Source organism: Podarcis raffonei, chromosome 8 (genome assembly GCF_027172205.1).
Source record: "Podarcis raffonei isolate rPodRaf1 chromosome 8, rPodRaf1.pri, whole genome shotgun sequence".
Taxonomy (NCBI): Eukaryota; Metazoa; Chordata; class Lepidosauria; order Squamata; family Lacertidae; genus Podarcis; species Podarcis raffonei.
Window position 1 is genome coordinate 33042554 of NC_070609.1, and position 23829 is coordinate 33066382.

The following is a 23829-nucleotide window of genomic DNA, read 5'->3' on the forward strand; positions in this document are numbered from 1 at the left end:
GGATCAAGGTCCAAAACAAAATGAAGTATTGTCTTATTAATGAAGACTGACAATTCATTTTTCAATGGCACAATAAATGTTCATGCTAATATGTTGCATAGTGACTGCTAACTATAAATTATCTCAGTAGCATGAATTGCACCTTGGGACCTATGAAGTACAAAGATGCCTTGCACCAAGTTAGGCTGGCCAACTGAACACTATGTTGCTGGCTCTGGTTAGCAGCTCATAAACTGAGCATGCTGGGAACTGAACCTGATACCTTCTGCATGTAAACCACATGTATCACTGAGCAAAAGAACCTTAAACATCCAGCTCTCTTTTGTCATGGGCTTGTGTGGGTTTTCAGCTTCCTTATAGGAAGAAGAGAGCAACAGGATTCTCATGAAATGAAATCTCTTAAAGTGGAGCTTTATTTGCAGGGTTTCTTCCTGCCTTTACATGCACAAGTGGAGCACTTAAGGCTGCCAAACATGATGAAATAAAACCACACCTCTACTCGTAACCAAAAAAGCATCTTAATTCCAAAGGGAGGAAACTATAGATGGGTAGCCCTGCTAGGATCCTACCTAGCAGTCTTCACATGACAGGGTGGTAGTGTTGGATGTTGGAAGAAGACACCTCTATGTGGCAGGGAGGGAGAAAATGGCTTTACATTGATCAACCATTGGTAAGTGATCTAGTCAGGTGTTGACCCTTCTGACTGTCAGCTTCCTAAGCTCTGGGGAAGAGGCAGGGTAGTGTTAAAAGTGTCAGACATGGTTAGACACCCAACACTGCCATGAGCCACCCCCCTTCGCCATTGTAACCAGCTTTTTCACCTGCCTCTTGCTTGCTTTAACCCAGAAGGGATGCACAAGCAAACAGGAGTGATGGTGAGGAAGAGGAGCTGCCAATACTTGCTTGCTCATTGATTCTAGCAAGCAGATTAAAAGCATGTATGCGGCAGATGCCACAATGGCGAGGGGCAGTAGAGGGATCCTTCCCAAGGGCCTCCCAAAACCTGAAGCCAGCACTGGGCACTGAAAGCTGGCTTATACCAAGCTGGGCCATTGAGTTCAGTGTTGTCTACACAGTGGCCATCCAGATGTTTCAATGATGTTGGGGATGGTTGATAAACTCTGGAAGGCTGCGGGCTTCCTATCCTTGGTCAACACTGACTAGTAGCAATCTCCAGAGTTTCAGAAGGGACATTCTCAACCCTACCTGGAGATGTAGGGTACTGAAGTTGGGATCTTCTGCATGCAAAACAGGTAGCCTACCACTGAGATATAGTCCATTTTCTCAGTCTAGGTACCTGCCTTCCTAAAATTTAACTGGACACACCAATGAGGATTGAACCTGGGAACCTTTGTGTGCCAAACCTATGCCCTACAAGGTAGTCTTTGAACCTCTTTTGTTTTGACTTTAAAGTGTAACCAGACCAGAAGCCCATTTTTAAAAATCTAGCACAGATCTTCCTTATAGTGCTACCCCAAACATACTGCATGTATAGGCATATACACATAAACAAAGAAAGCCTGGTTCAAAGTCTTCCTATATAACATCTTGAATGATTTTTCAGAAAGCATTGTTACTTATTTTCAGACAGCAGTGTTATTTATTTTGGACACATGGGTGAGTAAAACTTCATGCATTTTTCATATCGCTTTGCATAAAGGGTGACGGGGAGGTGGGTTCGTGCCTGGGTTAGTAAATTATTGTGTCAGTTTGGCTGAGGCTGCTCTAATCCCATCTCTGCCAATGAGCTCTTCTGCTTTTGAAAAGGGATCCTTGCTCTCCCTCTGTTGCTATGGCAAGAGATGTGTGTTGCTAGGAGAAGAGCAGTCGCCTCCTCCCTCTGTTGTCATGGCAGAAAATCACAGAACCCCTTCTGTTACCCTGACGATAGCCTCCATCACCCTGGCAACTGTCTCCCTATGATTTTTTTCTTCCTGACTCTGTTGCTACAGTAACAATTCCTTTTTCCCTGTCTTTGGTCACAAGTTCATCTCTTTATGCTTCTGCAGAGCTTCTGCTTCCCACCCAGTTACCAATGTTAGATCCCCCACCTTCCAATATGGTTGCTATGGTAATATTCCCTCCCTCAACCTTCATTTTCATCACCTTGCATGTGGCTATAATCCCCATCAGCCCTCATCATCGACAGATGTGATTAAAAAGAAACCTTTTGGGTTTAATGCAGGGATGTGAAGCCTTTTTTTATCATTGATTTATTTGATTTACTGATATCTCACCTTTCCTCCAAGGAACTCAAGGTGGTATGCATGATTTCTCCCAGTCCCCATTTTATCCTCACAACAAACCTGTGAGGTAGGTTAGGCTGAAAGTGAGTGACTGTTCCAATATCATGCAACAAGCTTCATGGCTGAGTGGGGATCCAAACTCTGGCCCCCCGGATCACAGTCCAAGACTCTTAACCACTATCAAGGTTTCCCAAACTTGAGTCTCTACCTCTTTGGGCTACAATTCCTATCATCCATGACCACTGGTCCTGCTAACTAGGGATGATGGGAGTTGTAGTCCCAACAACAGCTGGAGACCCAAGTTTGGGAAACCCTGTACTACATCAAAGCTGTGGCCCTCCAGATGTTTTTGGATGACAGCTCCCCTCATTCCTAGCTATTGGCCATGTTGGCTGGGATTGATGGGACTTCAGTGACCCCCAGAGGGCCACAGGTTCCTCATCCCTGGCTTAGCATATTGTTATGAGCTTTTCATATCCACTGAAGTGCCAAAATGCTCGGAAATCACAGGTTTTAAGGGCCACAGCCTTAACAGGCACATTATTTAGACAATATTGGTAAGGTTCCCCATCCTGCGATTTGTTCCAGCTTCACCTCTGCATGCCTGTCCGTGGCACAGTTGGACCGAGCCCAGATTTGCTTGTTCATCGGAACAGACAAATGGAGTCCATGCAACTGAAGCCATCGTTCAACAGGTGCCATTCTATGTTACAAATAGCCAACTGGCAACCAATACCATCTGTAGACAATGATAAAGAGTTTAAGGGTGTCCTGAAGCTCACCCAGCCCACCCCCCGCTCAGAGCAGGATACTGTAGTCACAGTGAATCCTTCCTTTGCAAACGGTGTTAGCTTCTCCCCCCCACCCCATTAATGCATCTGAGAGGAGAGCCGGTGTGGATTGATGGTTAGCGTGTCAGGCTAGGACTTGGGAGGTCAGGGTTCATATCCCCACTCAGCCATGAGGCTCCTTGGGTGACCTTGGAGCAGTGGAACTATGTGCATCAGAACAGTGGGCTGGATCAAGCTAAAGGAGGCCCACCTTGGCCAGCATCCTGTTCTCAGTGCTCAAGATGCCTCAATGGGAAGCCTGCAAGCAGGAGCCAAGCACAAGAGCGCTCTTCACCCTCCAGCACCCGTGGCTTCATTTACTGCCTCCTCTGAGAAAACGGTGGGATTTTAAAAATGAAATAAGGGTTTTGCAAACTTGGATATCCAGCTCTTTTTGGACTGCAAGTCCTATCATCCTCAGATAGCAGGGCCTGTGGTCAGGGATTATGGGAAATGTAGTCTTGAGACCCAAGTTGTGGAAACCCTGAAATAAACAGCCCGTTAGCCTCGACCACACAAGAAGACGCTTGTGCTGCTGCAGGCTATCAGAGAAGCGGCGCCCTGGACGCTGGGAATGTGCAGAGTAGTAGTAGTATTTTTGCAAAAGGAGCGCCCGTTTTTGGTGCTTTACGGAGGGGGACGCACATGCGCGGCCCTCCAGATCTTCCTGCTCCCCTCGGCAGGACCAGCGGCGATGGCCACGGATGCTCTCTGCATGCGCTGGGCCGGCTTGCCGCGAGGGAGGCGGGCACGGCGAAGGCACAGGCAGCAGCTGGTTGGGGCCCGGCAGGCGGGCGTCCCGGCCCCCTCGGCCGCGGCCCCGCCTCCTCGCGGCCTGCTTCTTCCTCCTCCTCCGGCTACCGCAAAGCGGCCGAGGCCTTGCAGCGCATGGCGAGTTAGCCGCCCGCCTCGCTCGCTCGCTCGCCCGCCAGCCAGCCACAATGGCGTCTGCCGCGCGGCCGCTGCCCCTGGTGGTGATCCTGGGCGCGACGGGCACCGGCAAATCCCGCCTGGCGCTGCAGCTGGGCCGCCGCCTCGGCGGGGAGATCATCAGCGCCGACTCCATGCAGGTAGGGAGGGAGGCAGGCATCAGAGGGAAGGAGACCCCGTCCCTGCCTGGTACTAATTGGGAGGCGAGGGGATCGGCAAGAAGGAAGCGCCTCTGGTGGCAAGGGAAGAGGGAAGGCAGGGCTTAGCCTCGGAACCTCTTTTCTGTGCCAGGACTCAACCCTGGGTCAGCAGCATTGCGATCCTTGGATGAAGGGATGTTATGACAGACAGATAGATAGATAGAGATAGATAGATAAATTCTAATCTATCTATATCTATCTATCTATCTATCTATCTATCTATCTATCTATCTGTCATGTGTAGTAATGGAGAGAGTGCTTCTGAGCATGCATGGAATGTGAAGGCCTGCACTGGCTCCTAATGCCAAGCATCACCTGCAGATTAAGTTGGGCTGAAGAGGTAAAGAGTTGTCATAGTAGGGAATTTGGGGCACTGGTGACCTTTGCCCCCAGTATCACATGCCAGCAGGGCACAAACCTGCCCGGGCCCTGAGATTTTTGCGGGAGGCCCTTCTCTCAGTCTAGTTTGGTGGGGAAAGATCCTTCTCAGTGGCTGCTCTGTGACTTTGAAACTACCTTTGTACAGAAGTTAGACTGTATTGATTAAGAGCTGCTTCCAGTCAACCAGAGGTCTGGCACCTTCATTATACAGCTTCCAAAGGATGCTGAAGACACACCTCTTTACTCTGGCTTTTGACACACCAGCTGGTGAGCCTTACAGCTGGGCTGTGGATTTGTGCAAGAGTGGAGTAAGACAGTAAACTCTTCTTCAGTTCTTTGCACTTCCATAGTTTTGCCTTCTCCTTTTACATTTATGTCTCTCAATAATGGGGTCAAGGCGAAGGTTCCCCATTCTTACCTTGTACATGATGTCGTCTATAAGCTGGAGCATCTGGTAACAGTTAAAGATGGTCAGGTGAAATGTGCATATCTGCAAACTTGAAAATGTCAAAGTTGATCTCTCTGCTAATTTATAATTTCCGTTGGACAGTTTTTGTCCACTGAGATAGAGACTGTGACCATGAAACTTCTTCAGGCATTGCAGTTAGGGCAGAGTAAACATTGGGGGGGATTGCCGAGGGCAGAGAGGCTCAGCACACTAATTCTGCCCCTGATCACTATTCTATTGTCTTCCAACTCCCTATGTTCTCATCTGCACACACACACACACACACACACACACACACACACACACAAAACCCTCCATGACCCTGATACTCCCCCTGTGCCCGCCAAACTTGCTGTTGAGTTTTCTTTACAGGTGATGCAGAAAATGATAAAGAAAGTCCTCACTCACTCCACACAAATAACAAAAACACGGTCACTATTGGTCAATTTTTAATGATGCTGGGGTTTTTAATGGCAAAAAATGGAAATTGGGCACAAGAAAAAGGAAACATGACACATGTACACCTCTAGAAAAAAATCTGCTCATAGTTTGTTAGAAGAGGGTCATGCTATGGCAGACAGGCAGGTGGTAGTGGAGGAGAAGCAAAGCCAGGATAGGTCAGGAAAAGAGAGAGCTAAATCTGCTTTAAGCTTTCTTCCTCTGATCTACTTTGTTTTGCTCTGATAATGTGTTCACGTCCTGCAGGAAAACACACCCTGTAAATTGCAGAAGCCATCCTGTGTGCTAGCCATATCTGCCCCCTGCCCCAGGAGCCTCGAAGTTACACAGCAGAGCACAAGCCTGCCCTACACAAAGGAGGCCTCATCCTGTTCTCAGCTCTGACACCCACATCATGAATGGACAGGCACCCTTTGGACATCATGTGCTTGGCTGGGTTTCCTGTGGAGGCTCCTTCTGACTTGCATTTTTCTCCGGGGACCTCTCAGAGCAGCCCTGGCAGATGCTGCCTGTTGTGCCCTGCCAGTGGCACCAGAGCCCTTTGTGCAAGGCCAGTTTCAGGGACTATAACACTAAAGAGATCTGTGTTGGTGAGAATGAATGCTGGGGCAAAGGCCTGTCAGTGGGACAATAGTGCTCTTTGGAAGAACTGCCTTGGTGGGTGTGGCAGAGAGCTGGTTGGCTTGTCCTTGCCAACTTCTCTTTCAGCCAGGGTAGATGGGGAGGGAAGGGGTCACGAACACGACAACAGTGATGAAACAGGAGCAGCTGTTCCCCAAAATCTTTTGTAAATTATCAATGAATCCCTTTTCTCTCCCCTGTTTTACTTGCCTAACATAAATTGCAAGCTCTATGAACACGATGGGGCTGCCCCAGTGCAGTGCCCAGTGCTCCACAACTGGGGCTTACTTAAGCCTCATGCAGTTTCCTCCCTTGTGTCCTAGGGAGTCTCTTGTAGCTGAACTCATTCTTCAGACTAAATTCTGGTTAACAACTGTGTTTTAGCTGATAAAAGGGGGGAGCTCAAAATGTACACAGGGTTTAGGGTTGTGCCAATCTTGGACATAGTCTGGATCCAGGACGAGCATAATATAACTGTCTCTTCAATAGAGATGGAAGGTTCTGTCAATGTTGGTCCTTTCAATTTCTCTTTATTCCAGTCATGAATTCAGTTCTCCACATTGCTGCAGCAATTTGTAAAAAGTCTTGGGTATTTTAGTGTGGATTTCTTGGAATAAACACAAAACCTCCTAATGCAGTGCATTTTTTCCATGGATATATCCATTTTTATGCACTTTCCCCTAGTACATGTATGCACTACATGCGTTTTTGTAAACATTCTTTAGTGAACTACATTGCAAACTTGGGATAAGAGCAAATTTTGATGGAGGGCTGCATTTCGGTTCTCATGTTGTTTCGGAAAGTGCAAATTTGCGGGATTCAGCTTCAAATGCAAACTGAATGGCATTTATCCCCCACCCTCTACATCTCCAGCATCATTCCTCCCCCTCCCACATTGTCCTCTTATTGCTGATGTTTGGGAGCTCAAACTCCCGGCTGCCTTGTGCACGAAATGCCTACTGGCTTGCCCTGATGACATGCACAAATAGCGGCTTAAAAGTAAGCCTGCCTTATTAGGTTCTATTATAAGGGCCTCTAATCTGCTGCGAGAATGTAAAGCCTTTTCCGAAAGGGGCTGTCCGGCCAGCCCTCTGAAGTGGCTCTCCCTTTCTTTGCTCTGCTGTGCCTGGCTGCCCAAAGGTGCCTTCCTGCTTGCCTTTGCCTTCCTCCATTCCTCTCCCTGCTCACTGTACCTGTTTGATCCGCACAGTGAGAGTGGGTAGGACACCAAGCACTCTGACAGACCCTGACCCACAATGGCACTCTCAAGCTCAGATAAGCACAACTTAGTTGTGGTTCCTTAATGTTGAGGGACTCTACAGGTATACATGCTCAGGATCACCATGTTTGTGTTTGCTGTGTTCTGAGGCTTGCGACTATTTCTAGGGCACACCCTCAGACATTGTAGGGGAGAATACCAGGTCTCAGGTAATTGCACCAGAAAGAGATTGTGAAAACAATTGTGGGTTTGGGGTGCCTGCCTGCTCTCTGTGTGGCTTGTGGCTCTGTCTGCAGACTCAACTCCAGATCGAACACAGGGGCCACATGCCTCTTTTTCTGGGTCTGCCCCACCAAGCACCCAAGAAGATGTTGTTTTGACATGGTCAGAGGGAGAAAAGGAGAGCTGTGTTGCCCGAACAGTGAACTTTGGGTCTTAAGCAGGGCAGGCTGACCCGGGCAAGCCGTGCTGTGTTGAAGCACTGGGTCATTAGGGCACATGTAAACTCATCGTGAGCAGCAGTGCCAAGTCTTGCAGCTTGTGCTGTGATTGTCTCCAGTGTTGGTGCATCCCCCACTTGTGATGTCAAGAGACCCCCCGCAGACAAAGATTTGACAGAGGAAATGTGGCTTCAGGCATTTCATAGTTTCTAGTGAGTCAAACCCCCTGCAGTGCAGGATTCACAACAAAAGCATCCCTGACAGATGGCCATCCAACCCTCCAGTGAAGGATCGTCCGCCAACTTCTGAGGGAGTCAGTTCCACTGCTGGACAGCTCTTACTGTCGGAAAGTTCTTCTTAATGTTTAGGAAGGGATCTCCTTTCTTGTGATTTGAATTCGTGGGTTCAGGGCCTACCCTCTGGAGCAGCAGAAAACAATCTTGCTTCTTTCTTCCTCTCTGGTTTCTCAGCCTGCAGAGCTTCTCTGCTTGCTTGCAAACAGCTCAGACCCCAGCCAGTGTGCCCCATGGCCAGGGATGATGGAAGTTGGTGTCCAACATCTGGAGGGACCCAGGGGTTGCTCACCCCAGGATTAGGTCATAGGTGATGATTTTTCTCTTGGCACTTCCTGCCACTTTGCCTTTCTTTCTTGCCACCCCAGGTGCCTCCGGACCGTTTCCCCCATTTTACGGCCCAGTGTCATCTTCTCTGACTGCCAGTAGCTCTCAAGGGTCTTGGGCATAAGAACACAAGAAGTTCCTGGCTGCTGGATCAAGGCAAAGGGAGCTCCTCTAGTCCAGCAGCCTGTTTGCATGGTGGCCAGCTAGATGACTGCAGCTGTGCTTTCCCCACTTCTGACTCCCAGCAGCTGGTATACAGAGAGATACTGCCTCCAACAGTGAAGATGCAACATTGCTATCATGGCTTGCAGCTGTTGGGAGGTCCATTGCCTATCACTTATTATTATTTTATTTTAGAGGTGTAGGCAAGTGACCTGCTGCCACCTTCTGTAAGTGTGTGCTGTGCTCCCCTAGGAACCCAGCCCTTCCTTCCTTCCTTCCTTCCTTCCTTCCTTCCTTCCTTCCTTCCAGTGGACCACAGTCCATCCTGTCCAGGAGCATCAGGAACCAGCCCAAAGACCCTGAAGTCTTACTAACGCATGAAGTCTGGTTCACAACCTGCATCTGGGCTGTGCCACTTCAGATTTCACATGAAGAAATGCTCCTCTGAAGGTACATGCCGGTTACCCCGCCCCTTGCAACGCACACCTCCCCAGTCATTGACCTCCAACTCCACGCACCTGCCTACAGAGAAACAGCAAGTCAGGGGGCTGGCTTGGCTGGCTTCCTTCTTCCTGACATGCTAGTTTCCTGTGAAATGGATGTTTTGTATTGGGGAGCCTTCAGCCCTGGGTGACCTGCAGCTCTGCAGTGGGATGGTCCAAACAGCAGCTGACCACCCCTTCTGTGAGAACTATTTACCATACTTTTCTGTGGATAACACGCCCCCTATTTTGGGGAATTTTAAATTAAGAAAATGGGGGGGGGGAGATTCCCCCAAAGTTGTTGAGCTTTTTGGGGGAGGATTGCCCAGAATTACTGAGCTTTTTTGTAGAGCTTTTTTGGGGGGGGAGCAGAGCAAATTGCCCACCCAATTGCCGTAGCAACAGCCCTTGCCGCAGCCACCAATAACAATCTCCAATTCGCAGCAGCAACCAATCCCACGTCCCCACAATGCACAGCCCATGTATAAGACGACCCCTAATTTTGAACATGATTTTTGAATTAAAAAAACACCATAGTCTTATACACAGAAAAGTACGGTATTTTTTTAAACTTACTAGTCACTTCTTCTTTCTTTTCTTTTTTAGCAAAAGCAGCTTACAATAAGCAAGCAAACATATGCATTGAAACCAGTATAAAATAAAACGGGGGGATCTTATTTTATCTATAAAACTAAGCCCAAAGTGAGTGTGAAAGTCTGCCTGTCCCTTTCTTTCCCTCTCTCAGGTGTACCAAGGCCTGGACATCATCACCAACAAAGCCTCTCCTCAGGAGCAGCGGTTGTGCAGGCATCACATGATCAGCTTTGTGGACCCCTTGGTCACCAACTACACCGTGATAGACTTCCGCAACAAGGCCACGGCCCTCATATCCTTTCACAGGGGGAGTGTCTGTCTTGGGCGCGTGGCATCTGGGGTGTAGTACAAGACAGCAACTAGGGGGTATCATCTGCCTTAGAGCAGGCAAGCGGAATTGGGGAACAATGAGATATGAGGGGCTGATAATGGATGTAAGAGAACGAACAGGAAAAAGCTGGAAAATGCTCATTTCCAGCTGAGATGGGCAGCAAATAGTCTGTGCCCTTCTTGGTGGATTCTTGTTAGGATTCTGTGAATCAGGGAAGTCAGCAGAGAAGGCAGAAATGCCTTTGATGAACCGTTTGTGGCCGGAAGCAGGATCTAGTAGGAAGGAGGTTGTAGAAAGATCTAACATCAGTATATACTGTCTGGTACAAATTGAAAAGTGAACTAAGTCACGCTAAGTCACCACTGACCTTGATCTTTTATAATGCAATACCAAGAGATCATGAGTCATGCTTTGTTTCTGGTCTAGACCAGCTGAGAAATTATGGAGAGAGAATGCCAAAATTACATGACCAGGAAGTTCTGAGAGATGAAATCTGCATATTCTAATACTTACAAATAAAAAATAACACTAATTAAGAAACACTAATTAAGCACTTAAAAAAGAAGTTTGGAAAATGACAGAAGCATTTAATGCATGCCTTTAGTAGTAGAGGAATCTCAGTCGGATGGCATGAAATATTATTAAATCTAGACCAGACTGACTTTAAATTTGAAGAAGGATGGCAAGAATGATTCAGTTACTAAGAAGGAATGGACCTGGTTATATAAGAAGAATGCAAAAAAAGTTATCTCAATCACATTGAAGGAAAATGCCCATTAAATGCCCTTCAGATGATATCTTGTACCTGCTCGCCTGAAGAAGTAGAGTTTACAAGAGCATAATTGTGGAAGATTGTGAAATATGGGAGCAGGTATTATACATGTATTTTGGACCTGCCCCAAGGTTAGAACTCTTTGGCAGGAAATATTGGAGATAACAGAGGAAATTAGGAATATATAAAGTAAGCTAGGGTGGTCTGTTTGAAAGAAATAATGGATGGAAGTAGATTTAGAACTTACAGTAGCCTTCTTGGCTGCAGTTAGATTGGTGATTTTAAAATAAATGGAAATCTGAGAGCACACAGTTGTGCTGTGCACTTCCAGCTTCAACTGCCTGTTGTTCTTGTCCCAGTCTTGCTTATGGTACAGATTCTGCTCTGCCTGCACTGTTCTGAATACCACTTGCTGGGAAAACGCAGGAAGGGAGAGGGCTCTTGTGCTCAGGTCCTGCTTTGGGTACTTCCCATTGGGGCATCTGATTGGCCACCATGAGAGCAGGATGCAGGACTAGGTGGGCCATTGACCTGATCCCACAGGGCTCTTCTTATGTTCTTAGGCCCATGCAAAAGCACCATCGTTTTTAGAGATGCAGAGGCTGGCACAAGAGTGCCAGCAAGTACCATGAGCAGCTGAGGACGACGAAGGCAGCTGCACTGAATGTGGGGAGAACAGAGAGGCTCACTGGCCTGTGTGAGGAGGAGAGGGCTCAAAAGACAAAGTGTGATTTTAGTTGTCAGGAATCTGCCATGCTCTGTTGCAAGGAATGTTCAATGCCTGCAGCTCAGAGATACAGCCTAGCTCATAGCCTCTGCTCTCAGGGCGGCCCTTGAGGGCAAGGCAAATTGCCCAATTGTCCTCAGGGCTGCCTTTTTTCCTTGTTAAATGCAACACTTGTTTTTCCTGGGGTTGTTCCTTGCCATTCTCACTTGTAATCCTCAATGGCCTACATTGAAGACATCTTCGCTTGCAAGAAGATCCCCATTGTGGTCGGGGGGACCAACTATTACATCGAGTCCCTGCTCTGGAAGATTCTGATTGACACCAAGGTATTTGTGGCTTCTTCTGCTGGCCCTGGGTTCAGGGGTTGATGCCACACTCAGCAACAGCAGCAGGGGCTTTTTCAATAAGATGAGGGGTGTTGGATAGTATGGATGGAAGTGTGCTCAGTGAAATTATCACTTTATGGAAGGGCTTCTGGTCCACTCTTGGGGCCTCGCTGAGCAGCACATTTGGGACAAGAGAGGATTTTCACCAAGTGTCCTTTGGCTCTCAGATATTTGGCTTACTTGCTTGAGCCATTTATTCCACAAGCACCTTCTTGCATGGCATTCTGTCAGCAGCATGCTGTGGCCTCTTGATGGGAGTTTTGACCCTTTCTGTTTTATTTTCGTAACATGCCCCCAGGTCCTATAAAATATGCAATTGCAGAATTATTTGCAAAAAGTCCTACTCAGAGCAGACCCATTTGGGAAAAGCCATAGCTCAGTGGTAGAGAGTTTGCCTTGCAAGCAGAAGATCCCAGGTTCAATCCTGGGCACCTCCAGTAGGGTTGGGAGAGAGTCCTGCCTCAAATCCTGGAGAACCACTGCCAGTCAGGGTAGTCGATACTGAGCTAGATGGACCAAAGGTCTGACTCAGGATAAGGCAGCGTCCTATGTTCCCAATGAAATTCATGTTGGGTGCAACTCAGCTTGTAGAAAGGTGTTCGCATGGTTTTTAAACAGATAGAGCATGGGACCTCCAGATTCCCAGACTATCCCTGTACCTTTAACCTCTATGTTGACCTCTCTGTCCTTTAAAGTTTAGACTGATAATCTTAGGTTGCATCCTGTTTACAACTTCCTCCTCCTGCTCACACTTCCTCTGGACCTTGAGGCATGAGGTCATCTTGGATGTATTTTCTGAGAACAAAGGAGCAAGTAGGGCTTATTTGTTTCTCCCGAGTTAGTTAGGAAAGAATTCTATAGTACTTCCTTGAATAAACTAAGCATTCTTTTTTCATACCAAGTCTCCTCCTGAATGCCTTTCAGTTATAAAGGAGTGCTCCAAGTAAGGATTCATTTCACTCAAGTTAACTTCAGCTATTGCATACCAACTCTATATGCTAACAATCAGCTTGAGTTAGTTGTGTCCGTTAACTTCACTGGGATAGTCCTGAGTAGGACCAGTGCTTTTTTTCTGCAGGAACTCAGGGGTATGCATACCCCTAAACATTTTGTGAATCTAAGTTTGGCCTCATTGAGGGGCAGTATTTCAGTATGAGTAGGAAAATGAGAATATCCCTAAACATATATTTTTTTAGAAAAAAAGCACAGAAGGAGCAACCTTGGAAACCATCCCATGCTGGTGAAATTCTCTCACCGCTGCAACTGGCTCTGGGGGCCCCTTTTGCCCAGCCATTGGCCCTTCAGCAGGACAGCCTGCTAATCCCTGAAGTGGGCGTAAGGAAGGGCCCTTTCCTTTTGAGTCAGCTGCCCCCTCCTGGCCCCCCTTGCCAAGAGTGGGAGGGCACCCCCTTGCAAGCTGCAGGTTACCTGGTTCTATAGTGACATTCAGAAGCTTTGGTGAACATGGTTTATAATCTTGCAGGAGGTGGCCAGGAGTTCAGGCTCCGCAGAGGGGACTATGGATCGGAAAATGGAGCTGGAGAAACTGGATGGCGAAGAGCTCCATCGCCGACTAAGCCAGGTGGACCCCAGAATGGCAGCCAAACTGCACCCCCATGATAAGCGCAAGATGGCCAGGTCTGTTTCTCCAGCTGGTAGCCACAGTTGCCAGGTAGACTTCGTTACCCCCTTCGCCTGGTCACCTGTGGTCAGTGCAAAAGGGTGACTAACGAGCAGCTTTCTGTAAGAATGTAGCATCAGAAAGGTTGATACCCAAAGGTCCATTTCGCATTCTGTTCCCCAAACTGGTCAGTCAAAGGCCTCTGGGAAGCCCTTGCCCTCCACTGATGCTTTCCCCCAGCTTCTCTTATTCCCAGGTACACTGCCTCTGAGCACTGCCTCTGTTTCCTTGTTGCTATTAATAGCCATTTTAATCACGTATCTTATTCACCACGCCATGCAAGCCCGCAGCAATTATATGCTTTATGTTAATCCCTTGGTGTCTGCAAAAAAACCAGAGAGTTGCACACTCTGCCTTACATGTCTCCTCTCCTTTACAGGCTCTGGGGTTGAGCCTAAGTGGAAATCCCAGCTCCGCTCTCCCTGCCTGCACAGCCGTGACCACAAAGCCAGCTGTGGGGTTCTGCACTCTTCCTGCCTGGCCTACAGCGAATGCTCTTTCTTTTTTTACAGTCAGTTCTTCCTTCCCCGGTTGCAGAGCCTCCTCCCTCCAGGGCTTCAAGCAGGCTGCCCTGGAGGTGAACTGCTTCCCCTCCCCTCCTGCCTTTTTGTTTCATGCACTGCAAAGCAGCCGCTGCGCACACACCCCCCTTCCCGCGCCCCCTGCCAGCTGCTCTGCTCTTCTGCTGGTGTTGGCTGATGCTTTTCACTTCAGCAAGAGAGAAAGCCACCTTTCCGGCTGGACTGCGTGCCGCAGCTCTGTGGGAAATGGGGCAGCGACGAGCCTCAGCTTGCCGCCTTAGCCGGACCTGCCCTGCCGTGCCCTGCCTGGGAGCCAGGCAGAGAGACACCCACCCCGTTCACATGGATCAGGGGTGTGTCTGGGATGGGGCTGAGCCAGAGCCGTCCTGCATAGCCCCGGGACTTCTTGGCTGGCTGGCTGGTTGCTGGGGATGATTTTCTCCTGAGAATTTGGGAGAGCGGGGTGGAGCCGCCTCTTGCCTTACAAACAGCACAGAATCAAGGACTGGGGCTGTTTTATGCATGAGGCCCGAGTGACTTCTTTGTTCCCAGTTCCTTTTTTATTACAACAGCCTGAGTAAGGAACGGAAGTTTACATGCATATCCCAAATGAGCCTTGAGCTACCCTACGTTAGGGCTAGGCCACCCCCTGGAGACTGTCCCCTGTGAGATGCCAGAGCACACACTCTCTCTGTCTTGTGCAATAGGCCACACTTTAGGATCAGGGAACGTGGGGAAGACGTTGCACCCTGTGCTCACCCCAAACGTCACACACCCACAACACCCACCATCAGAAGGCTGTGCAGCCTGTCTTGTGAGCTGCCCTGAGATCTTCAGATGAAGGACAGTATGTTAATTTAATAATTATTATTATTAAAGGCAAGATTCTTCACTCATCTTCATGTCTGGGCCCAGCACTTAGCTTTTTGCCCAGCTGGGAACTAGGAGCTAATATCAACGTCGACTCAAACGCTGGGAATTTCACCGTAGCCGCTAAAGGCATCTCTGGTGACTTCACAAAAAGCTGGCTGACTGTTCTGCTCCCTGCGTTGGGGGTGGGGGAAGGCAGCAGCATCCGGCTGATTGAGATATCATGTTACTGGCCTGCTGGCCTCTGGCAGCAGTTTTTGTGTGGGCTCCTTGGGGCTTGTGTCACGTTGGACTGCCTTCCTTGGCGGTCTTGCTGTTCATGGTAATACCTGGTTTTTTATGTGAGTCCTGTTGCATGAACACTTGTCCACCAAGCTGCCTTCAGGGGTAGCAGTGTTCTCCATTGCTTCAGCTCCAAAAAGCACCCCCCTGACTTGGGTACCGTGCTGCCTGTCTGAGAGGAAGGCAGTCGTGTGAGCCCAGAAGGAGAATGGAGCTGAGTTGCTCCTCAGCTGAAAGGTGCTGCCTGCCCTTCTCCAGCAAAGGAGTTTGCATCTTTGAGAGAAGATGTGTGCATCCTAGGTCCCTTTTGGATTCCTGGGGCTCACAGTGGCCTGCTCAGCTAGCTTCCTTCTTCCCAGCGGTTGAGCACTTGATGCCCTCCAGATGTGGCTGGACTTCAGCTCCTGTCATCCCTGGCTAGCATGGTCACTGGTCAGAGCAGATGGAAGCTGCATGCCAGCAACATCTGCAAGGGCCTCAGGGTTCCCCCCCTGGGCATCCACATTAAGCCAGCAGGTGGAGAATTTGTGCCCCCCCGGCTGTTGCTGCCTGCAGTTCCCATCATCCCTGTTCAGTGGCCATGCTGGCTGGGGCTGGTGGGAGTTGGAGTCCCACAACCCGCAAAGGCCTGCGGGTTTCCCTTCCTAGCAATTGTCAGGATTGGCTATGGCCAACAGGAAAGGAATGCTCTAAAGATAGATTTTTGCACGTTCAAAAGCATCTCACTTGTGCCAGAGGGATGGGGGGGGGATTTCTGCCTCATGGCAGTCCTGTCTAAGTCAGCCATGCTTGTCCCCCACCAGGCATGAAGCTTGAGGGAGGGAGGCCAAATGCTCTTCTGCCCACTCAACCTGCCTGCCTGTCTTTTTTGCCTGCAGGAGTTTGCAAGTGTTTGAAAAAACGGGCATTCCCCACAGCGAGCTACTGCAGCAGCAGCAGCAGGAAGAAGGGGGAGGGCCGCTGAGCGGCCCCCTGAAGTACCCCAACCCTTGCATCCTCTGGCTACATGCAGAGCAGGCAGGTAAAAAAGAGGGAGGGACTAAAGGACACAGCCCTTTGACTGAGTATTTCTTCCTGCTTTGCCTACACTTGTCCTCCACCCCCTGGGCAGTGGTGAAAATGTTGCTTTTCTGATCCTTTCACAAGGCCCACTTAATCTGCATGCAAAATGTGAATATTCCAGGCTTTTGCATAGTATGCTTTTTTAAAAAATTACCTGGTCCATTTCAGGGGTTGGAGAGGTGGGCCACTTCCCCAGCCCCCAGCAAATTCCAAACCAACCAGATGATTCCAGAGAACGAATGGAGGAAATAGCAATGCTGCTTCCCTCTCACCCTCTGAGATCAGGTGGATGATGTGGCTTGGTGCCCTGTGTGACCTGATTTTGCCCGTGGCATCCAGAGCGATATTTCCCAACCTGTTCCATGGGGTGGGGCGTGCCTTTGCGTGGCTGTATCCTTAACCTTTTGGGTGCTCATCAGTTCTAGAAGAACGGCTGGACCAGCGGGTGGATGCGATGCTGGAGGCTGGGCTGCTGGGAGAGCTGCGGAACTTCCACCAGCGATATAACCAGGAGAGGGTAGATGAGAACAGGTGAGTTTCTTCCCATCTCCCCCCACAGCCCGCCTTGCCACTTCCTGTCCTGGCATTCATCCACCCAGGATGGGGATAGAGGTCAGAGGCTGGGACTCTGTGTGGTTTCAGGATGCCGGCGGGGGGGCGGGCAGGAGTGGCAGAGAGCACCAAGCACCCATGTAGCAGTTTACTTCTTCTGAAGTGCTGCGACTTGATCTGAAATGCACCCTGTGCATGGCTCATAATGGCTGGAACGGATGTGCTTATCGCCTGACAGACTGGCCAGCCTGGATCTCAGCCCCCAGTGCACGGAGGGGCTTGTGGTGTTTTGCAGTTGGAGAACAGGCTGACCTGCCTGCTTTCCCCCCTTCTTCTGCCTCAGCCAGGATTATCAGCACGGCATTTTCCAGTCCATCGGCTTCAAGGAATTCCACCAGTTCCTGATTGCAGAGGGCAAGTGCTCAGAGGAGATGAGCCAGCAGCTCCTGAACCAAGGTGGGGACCGGGCTGGCAGGAATGGGGCTGCTCTTGCTGCAGGGAAGGGATGGGCAATGTTTTTCAACATTTGGCCAGCGAGTTTTGGGTTTCACGGCCATACATTTTGGATTTATGTATTGCGGATGGAACAAACGTTCTGCTGCTTTCCAAAACCCTACTTTGCATCTGTAGGGAACTGTTTTATACCAGGTCAGACCCTTGGCCCATCTAGGTCAGTGTAGCTATCACTGAGAAAAAATCAGAGAAGAATAATTGGACTTCTAGAAAAGAATTCCCAGCTCCTGTGTGGCATGGGCAAGATTCTTTGAGGGAAGTGGCTGGCAGCTGGGCTGGTGTGAAGCTGGTTTGAATTTGCAGTGTAAACGCTGCCTTGCAGTTTCAGACTCTTTGCGGGAGGGTGGTTCTTTTGGTGTTTTCTCCTCCCCAGTCTTGCTGAGAAGGATCTGTCCTTTGCCCCCTTGGGGCATCAGTTCTTGCAATATGTGAGCACCTCCCCTTTCCCAGGCTTGCTCCCTGCCCAGGGTCCTTGTCCTCTGTGACCTCTCCTCTGTTTATGATTTTAGGAATCCAGGCCCTGAAGATAGTGACCAAAAGGTACGCCCGGAAGCAGAACAAGTGGGTCCGGAACCGCTTCCTGAGACGTATGTCCTTCTTTCCTGCCTCCATTCTCTCCCGCCGTTTTGCTCTCTGCCGGCTGTCCTCCCCTCCCTCCATTTCCTGTTTCTGCCTCCTTGAAGTCTTTGCATTTCTCCCTCTTCCCTTGGCTCCTCATTGGGGCCAATGCTCACCCGGATTCCTCTGCCCTCGCCTCAAAAACAGCCAGTGCTCAGTTTTGTGAAAATCTTCTGTTCCTTTGAGCATGTGCAGAGTGCCTTCTCCTCAAAGTGACATAGCCCTCACCCACAACCTACTCAAGAGGGTGTGGCTTTCCTTTCTGATTCCAGCCCTGCCTTTGATCTGATCCACTTCCCTGTCTCTCCCTATGCAGGCTGGGCCTGAGGCCATACCTAGGCCTGTGAATTGTAAGCAGAGTATGAATTGTGAAGCAACTTGTTCCCTGTCAGTCACCGGCCAGGCAGAGAGAGAGAAATGTGTTGGGACCCTCCGCAGACACCCCCCACACCCACACACTGTCCCCCCCCCCATTGAATCATTCTGGAGTGAAAGATGGGGTGGGCGGGGGGAGAGACAGCTGCCCTTCCCGATCCGATTGGCTCCTTCCTGGCTAGCTGCACAGCCTCCTCTGGCTGGGAGCCAACCGGACTTCCCTCCCTTCGCTCCAGGCTTGGAGGAGAGCCAAGATTGACAGCTGGGAGCCGAGCACTTGTTGAAAGGTCCTTGGGAGGTTTGTGAGGCAGGGTGAGGGGGGCAGGGGTGGGGAGGAGCCCTCAAGAAACCCAAGAAGGGAGGAGGAACAAGAAGAGGCCTTGGGTCGATGGCCCAGTCTTTTCCCGGCACAGGTGCAGCGCAGCCCGCGCTCCCTCTCCAGCCAAAAAGCCGACAGGTGCTCCCTGGGCTGGTGGTTTTTGTGGTCAGGGCATTAAGAGGCATCACCTGCTTAGGTTTTGGCACTTGGGAAGCCTTTTGTCTCATCTGGTGCCACTGAGCTTGCCCAGCCAGCTGGCAGTTGGACCTCAGAAGGGCAGGAGCTGGAGGGGGGAAACCAGGAGGAGTTTTTGGCTGGAGGCATCCTGCAGGAGGTGAAGGTAGGAAGTGGGGAGTGGGGTGGGCTGCCACACCCCTGGATTTCTCAGGCGGGGATTTGAGACTGCAGGCCCCATGGTACGAATTTGATGCAGGATTTGGAATGCCTACAGCAGAAGTTGTTTTGAAAAGAACATGTTTCCAGATCTCATGGAAGAAGGCACAATGGTTTGCATTTTGCTTTAAATTGGGGTGCTGGGGGGTCCTTTTCTTTTCTGGGCAACATTCCAAGGGCCAGACTTCAGTGGTGGGTGGGGCCCTTGGTACCCATGTGGTGGTTCCCCCCCTTCCAAACGATGCTTGACCACTCTCCTCTCCTTGAGCTTATGAAGATCCCTTAAAGGAATAATGTGAAGTTGTCCTCTCTGTTGCTCAGCCTTCTGCTTTTATGCCAGGCTGGGTGGGAGCAAATGGACCTCTGCCAGACTGGCAAATGGGGTGAGCAGGCTGCTGACCCTCACTGCTGCCTTCCCTCCACCCACCCCCTGTTTTCTTACCTTGGTCTCTCTAGGACCCGGCCCAAACGTACCCCCTGTTTATGGCTTGGAAGTCTCGGATCTCTCTCAGTGGGAGGAGAAAGTGCTGGAACCTGCCGTGCAGATCGTGGAGAGCTTTGTCCAGGTACCTGGTAGTCAAGGGAGCTAGAAACAGCATTTAAAAATGTGGAGGACCCTTTTTCAAATCAACAGAGACTCAATGCTAGGAAAGTGGAAGCCACCTTTATGCTGAGTCAGCTCCCTGGTTTCTGTAGCCTAGTCTTGTCTGCTCTGACTGGCAGTTGCACTCTTAAGGCCAGAGGACGAGAGAGATGCCTTTTTGCAGGACCTTGCCTGACCCAAACTCTGGGGAAGCCGTCTCTTAAGAGTGGGGCTTGGAGCTCTGTGGAGAACCCCCATCATGCAGCTAAGGAGGACCTGCAGGAACCCACAAAAGCCTCAAGGCAGCCAGAGGTGCCTCATCTCACGATTATGGATCAGTTTACATGGCAGGGGGTTGGGCTAGATGACCTGTTGGGTGCCTTGCAAATCTACAATTCTGAGTTACAGTGAACTGCAGCTGCCATTTCAGTGCACATTTGCCCACTTTGGAGAGAGCCTTTGGGATTTCTTTGCAATCTGTTTTTTTTTTTGCCTCCTGAATCATTTGGTGTCATCCACAGACGTGGCCACCTCACAGCTCACCCCTAACTCTATAGATCCTTAATGAAGAAATGAAAGAGCCCAGGCCCCCTTGGAGGGACCTCACCTCTCCTACCTCTTTGAGAACTGCCCATTTATTCTTATTCTCTGCTACCTGTGTTTTAACCATGGACAGATCCAGTAAAGGGCCTGTCCTCTTACCTCATGCAAACTGCTAAGTTTTCTCAGGAGCCTTTGCTGAGGTGTTTTTCCTTCTGTCCATGGAGGGGGCTGCATGTGCTGATGTGGGCAGACCCAAGTGCTCTCCCCTCTGAATGTCCCCTTGCTGGTGCTGAAAACCTTATTTCTGCTAAGCAAAGAAAGAAAATAGCTAGCTGCTGACATTCTGTCTGGCTTCCTCCTTCACCTATACAGTATGGACTTTTCCAGGCTGAGAACCGGCAGCTGGCAGATGCATCCTAGATGAGCTCTGATTGTATTTTTTTTAATCACCCCCAAGTGTTCTGCAGAGATTTGACCCTTTTGACCTTCCGTTTCAACTTCCTTTTTACCAGTTCTCTCATTTTCAAGAAGTTTCCTCTTTTGTGACTGTGGCAATTGTCCACTTCTACTTTATGCTGACTTTGGTAGCGCTCTGGCTACTGTGTCCATTCAGTTCAACAGCATGTCTCGCACAAGGTCCTGGGTGCTGGGTTCAATTCCTAGTGGCACTTCTAGAGACCCCTGTCTGAAATCCTCAAGAGTGACTGCCAGTCTAGATGATTTTGAGCTGGTTGACCAATGGTCTGCATAAGGCAGTTTATTATGTGACTTAAAACATGCATTTGCCCATTTTATATGAGGGTACATAAATTTGCAAATAAATTGAAAGCAGTTGTCCAGGGGTTGTCACACCTTAATGTGACCAAGGAATACCATTCAGGTTGGGGCTGCAGGGAGGCAGTGCAGATAGCAGCCAGCTTCTGGCTCCATTCTGTTCTATGGGGAAAATAAACAGGCTACAGGCAAAATATAGGATTACCAGGGGCAGGCATCACCGCTTGGCCCTGGGTTACCCACAGGGACTCCACAGGGCATGTGTGCAATGTAGCCTTCACCAAGCTGGTGGCCTCGGGATGTTTTCCACTGCAGCTTTCATCAGCCCCAGACAGCGCTGGAAGTTGTAGTCTGAAACATCTGGAAGGCACCAGGTTGACAAAGGAAACCTGTGGCATCTTGAGTTCCTTCAGGGGTTCCTCTCTCTCTCTCTCCACAAATATCCAGCCTGGTATTTTGCTAAAGAAAAGAGTGAGGCCTCTTGAGCTCCTGCAGAGTCCAGTTTAGTTCACATGTAATGAGTGCCATTGACCATCTCTTCCCATATCTGGGACTGAGTTGTGGGGAAGCTTCACAGGGTGAGAAGAGGCCTGGCTTGCTTAAGTTCTGAGGCCAGGGGCCCGCTTGCCTTTTAAGGAAGGGAGGGGCAGCCCCTCTGTCACCCTTTTCTTTTGCTGGACCATTCTTCTAAGCCAGTGGTTCCCAAAGTAGATGGCACCACCTCCTGGGGGGTTGTGGGATTCCCTAGACAGGGTGCTAAGAGGCAAGGGGTGTAAATGACTATTAGGCTTTGAAAAGCTATTATCACGGGACCAAGTCCATTAATTCTGTTAAATTAATTAAACTAAATGCTTTTGATTCGGTTTGGAACAAATGCACCATTAAATGGTTCCTGTTTTGTATTTTACCGTGTGGTTTCCTTCCTTTAGTGGGTCATACTAACCACTATTCTGAGCAATGCTTTTTAAAGGGCAGGGTAGGGGCAGCAGGGGATGAGTCTGAGGGGACGGCTGGCAACCTCTGATCCAAAATGTCATTTCCTCGCAAGGGGCGGCAGCCACCCGCCGAGCCCATCACGATGGCGGACGAGGCAGGGGAAGCCCAGGAGGGCAAGCGGAGGCGGCACATGTGTGAGCTGTGCAGCAGAGTCATCATCGGGGACAGAGAGTGGAAAGGTGAAGGATTGCGCTTGCAGGAGGTTTTGGGTGGGGGGGAGGGGGAAATCGTGGCCGGGGGATGGGGTGGGAATGGGAAGGGAGCAAAAGGAACAAAGCTCTCCCAGTTCCCTGGAACAAAGCCCTGCTCCCCGTCCCCCGCCCCCCAAATTTCCTCAACCTCTTCCTGCCTGCCGGAGTGATCAGCTCCTGGAGGGCTGTTTACAGCATTCTTATAAAAGGAGCCACTTTACAAGGCGGTGGGGAGAATCATAAACCCTTCCAGGAGCCGCCATCTGTCATTTTATCCTCCTCTCCCATCTCCCCCTCGCCCCCCGAACTTTCCACTACTGTAGCTGTAAAAGCAGTTGCCTCCTTGGCCAAAGGGATCTTGAACCCAGCAATCACATGCAAGGCAGGAGTGATCTGCTTCTGTATTAAATGTGGGGTGCGGGGAGAGAAATTAGCATTTCTTCAGGGAGAAGCCACTTCCACCTGCTTAGAACAGCAGGAAGCTGGCCATTGAAGGTGAAAGGGATGCGCTTGGGTTTTCTTGTCTGAGCTTGGCCTTCTCCAGGCGTTTTGCACTACAACTCCCATCAGCCTCAGCCAGCGGGGCTATGTGATGCTGGGGCTGATGGGAGTGGTAGTCTAAAACATCTGGAAGGCTGTCTGTAATTCAGTCCTTTATGAATGCAGCGGGAAGAGTTGAAAGTTTTTTTTTTTAGTGCAGCCGAAACAAAGAAGCCAAGGCTTGTTTTGAAGGTAATGTCTGAGAGATTTATTTTTAAATGGGAGTCTGTTGTGGTTTGCACATGCATCCAACTGCCTTGGTAGTGATATGATGGCATCTATCACTTCAAATCATGGTTCTCTTAAAGAATCCTCTTTTTAGAAAGATTTAAATATATGTATATACACACATGCCTCCCTACAAGAAGAAAACTGGCTCATGAGATGAGAACTGGCTGTGTTAGAACATTTCTACCTTTATTTGCAGGGATCATTTCCAAAAGTGAAAACCATCTGGAAATGTCCTCTCCACCTGCTGTTTTACAATTCCCTCTACCAGCCCAGGAGTCTACTACCTTATTTCCATGCGTGTTCATAGGCCAGCCTAGAGCTGATAAACCCCTGAGGCCAGGCATAGGCAAACTCGGCCCTCCAGATGTTTTGGGACTACAACTCCCATCATCCCTAGCTAACAGGACCAGTGGTCAGGGATGATGGGAATTGTAGTCTCAAAACATCTGGAGGGCTGAGTTTGCCTATGCCTGCCTGAGGCAGTAGGTGGAAGTGGTGGAATCCTGACATTTACCGTCTCAGATTGCCAGATTGAGTATGCAATGCTGTCCTTAATGGCCCCTTGTGTTTACTAGATGCTTATTACATGAAGGAATATTACTTGGAACCTTTTTTTTTTTAAAAAAGGCAGCCTCTGCAGTCTGAAGTGACACTCTCAAGAATCACCTAACTCTTCAGGTAGAGAATGCCATTCTTGAATGCTGCCCCATGTTACAAAAACAAAAAACTTTCCTGCAAGTAAAGACAGACTAGGACCCCAGGCCTCTTTGTTCTGTGCCAGTTTTCTTCTTGCAAGGAGTTTTGTGTTTTTGTGTGTGTATGTTTTAAGTTGGAGAGCATTCAAAAATACGATTCCTGCAGTGGGACTTTTAGCTCAGGATTCCTCTGTTATCTCAGAGCTACCTGTGGCAGATGTGTAGACCAGGCCAAAATCATG

The 23829-nt window shown here is 49.5% G+C and overlaps 1 protein-coding gene across 3 annotated transcripts in view; it reads left to right on the top strand.

Annotated features, from left to right (window-relative positions):
- The window catches only part of TRIT1 (tRNA isopentenyltransferase 1), a 29654-nt gene that overhangs the window by 4714 nt on the left and 1111 nt on the right, over window positions 1–23829 (top strand). Inside the window, exons 1-10 of one of the 3 annotated variants that reach the window (XM_053399009.1) lie at window positions 3560–4146; window positions 9784–9923; window positions 11689–11788; window positions 13332–13486; window positions 16081–16223; window positions 16684–16795; window positions 17160–17272; window positions 17839–17916; window positions 19491–19600; window positions 21983–22109. In XM_053399009.1, the coding sequence (XP_053254984.1) occupies window positions 3781–4146; window positions 9784–9923; window positions 11689–11788; window positions 13332–13486; window positions 16081–16223; window positions 16684–16795; window positions 17160–17272; window positions 17839–17916; window positions 19491–19600; window positions 21983–22109 (1444 nt within the window). In that variant the 5' untranslated portion in view covers window positions 3560–3780. Of the gene's footprint in view, window positions 1–3559; window positions 4147–5330; window positions 8378–9783; window positions 9924–11688; window positions 11789–13331; window positions 13487–16080; window positions 16224–16683; window positions 16796–17159; window positions 17273–17838; window positions 17917–19490; window positions 19601–21982; window positions 22110–23829 lie in introns of those variants that run through there. The other 2 variants (XM_053399010.1, XM_053399011.1) reach the window with 2 other exon arrangements.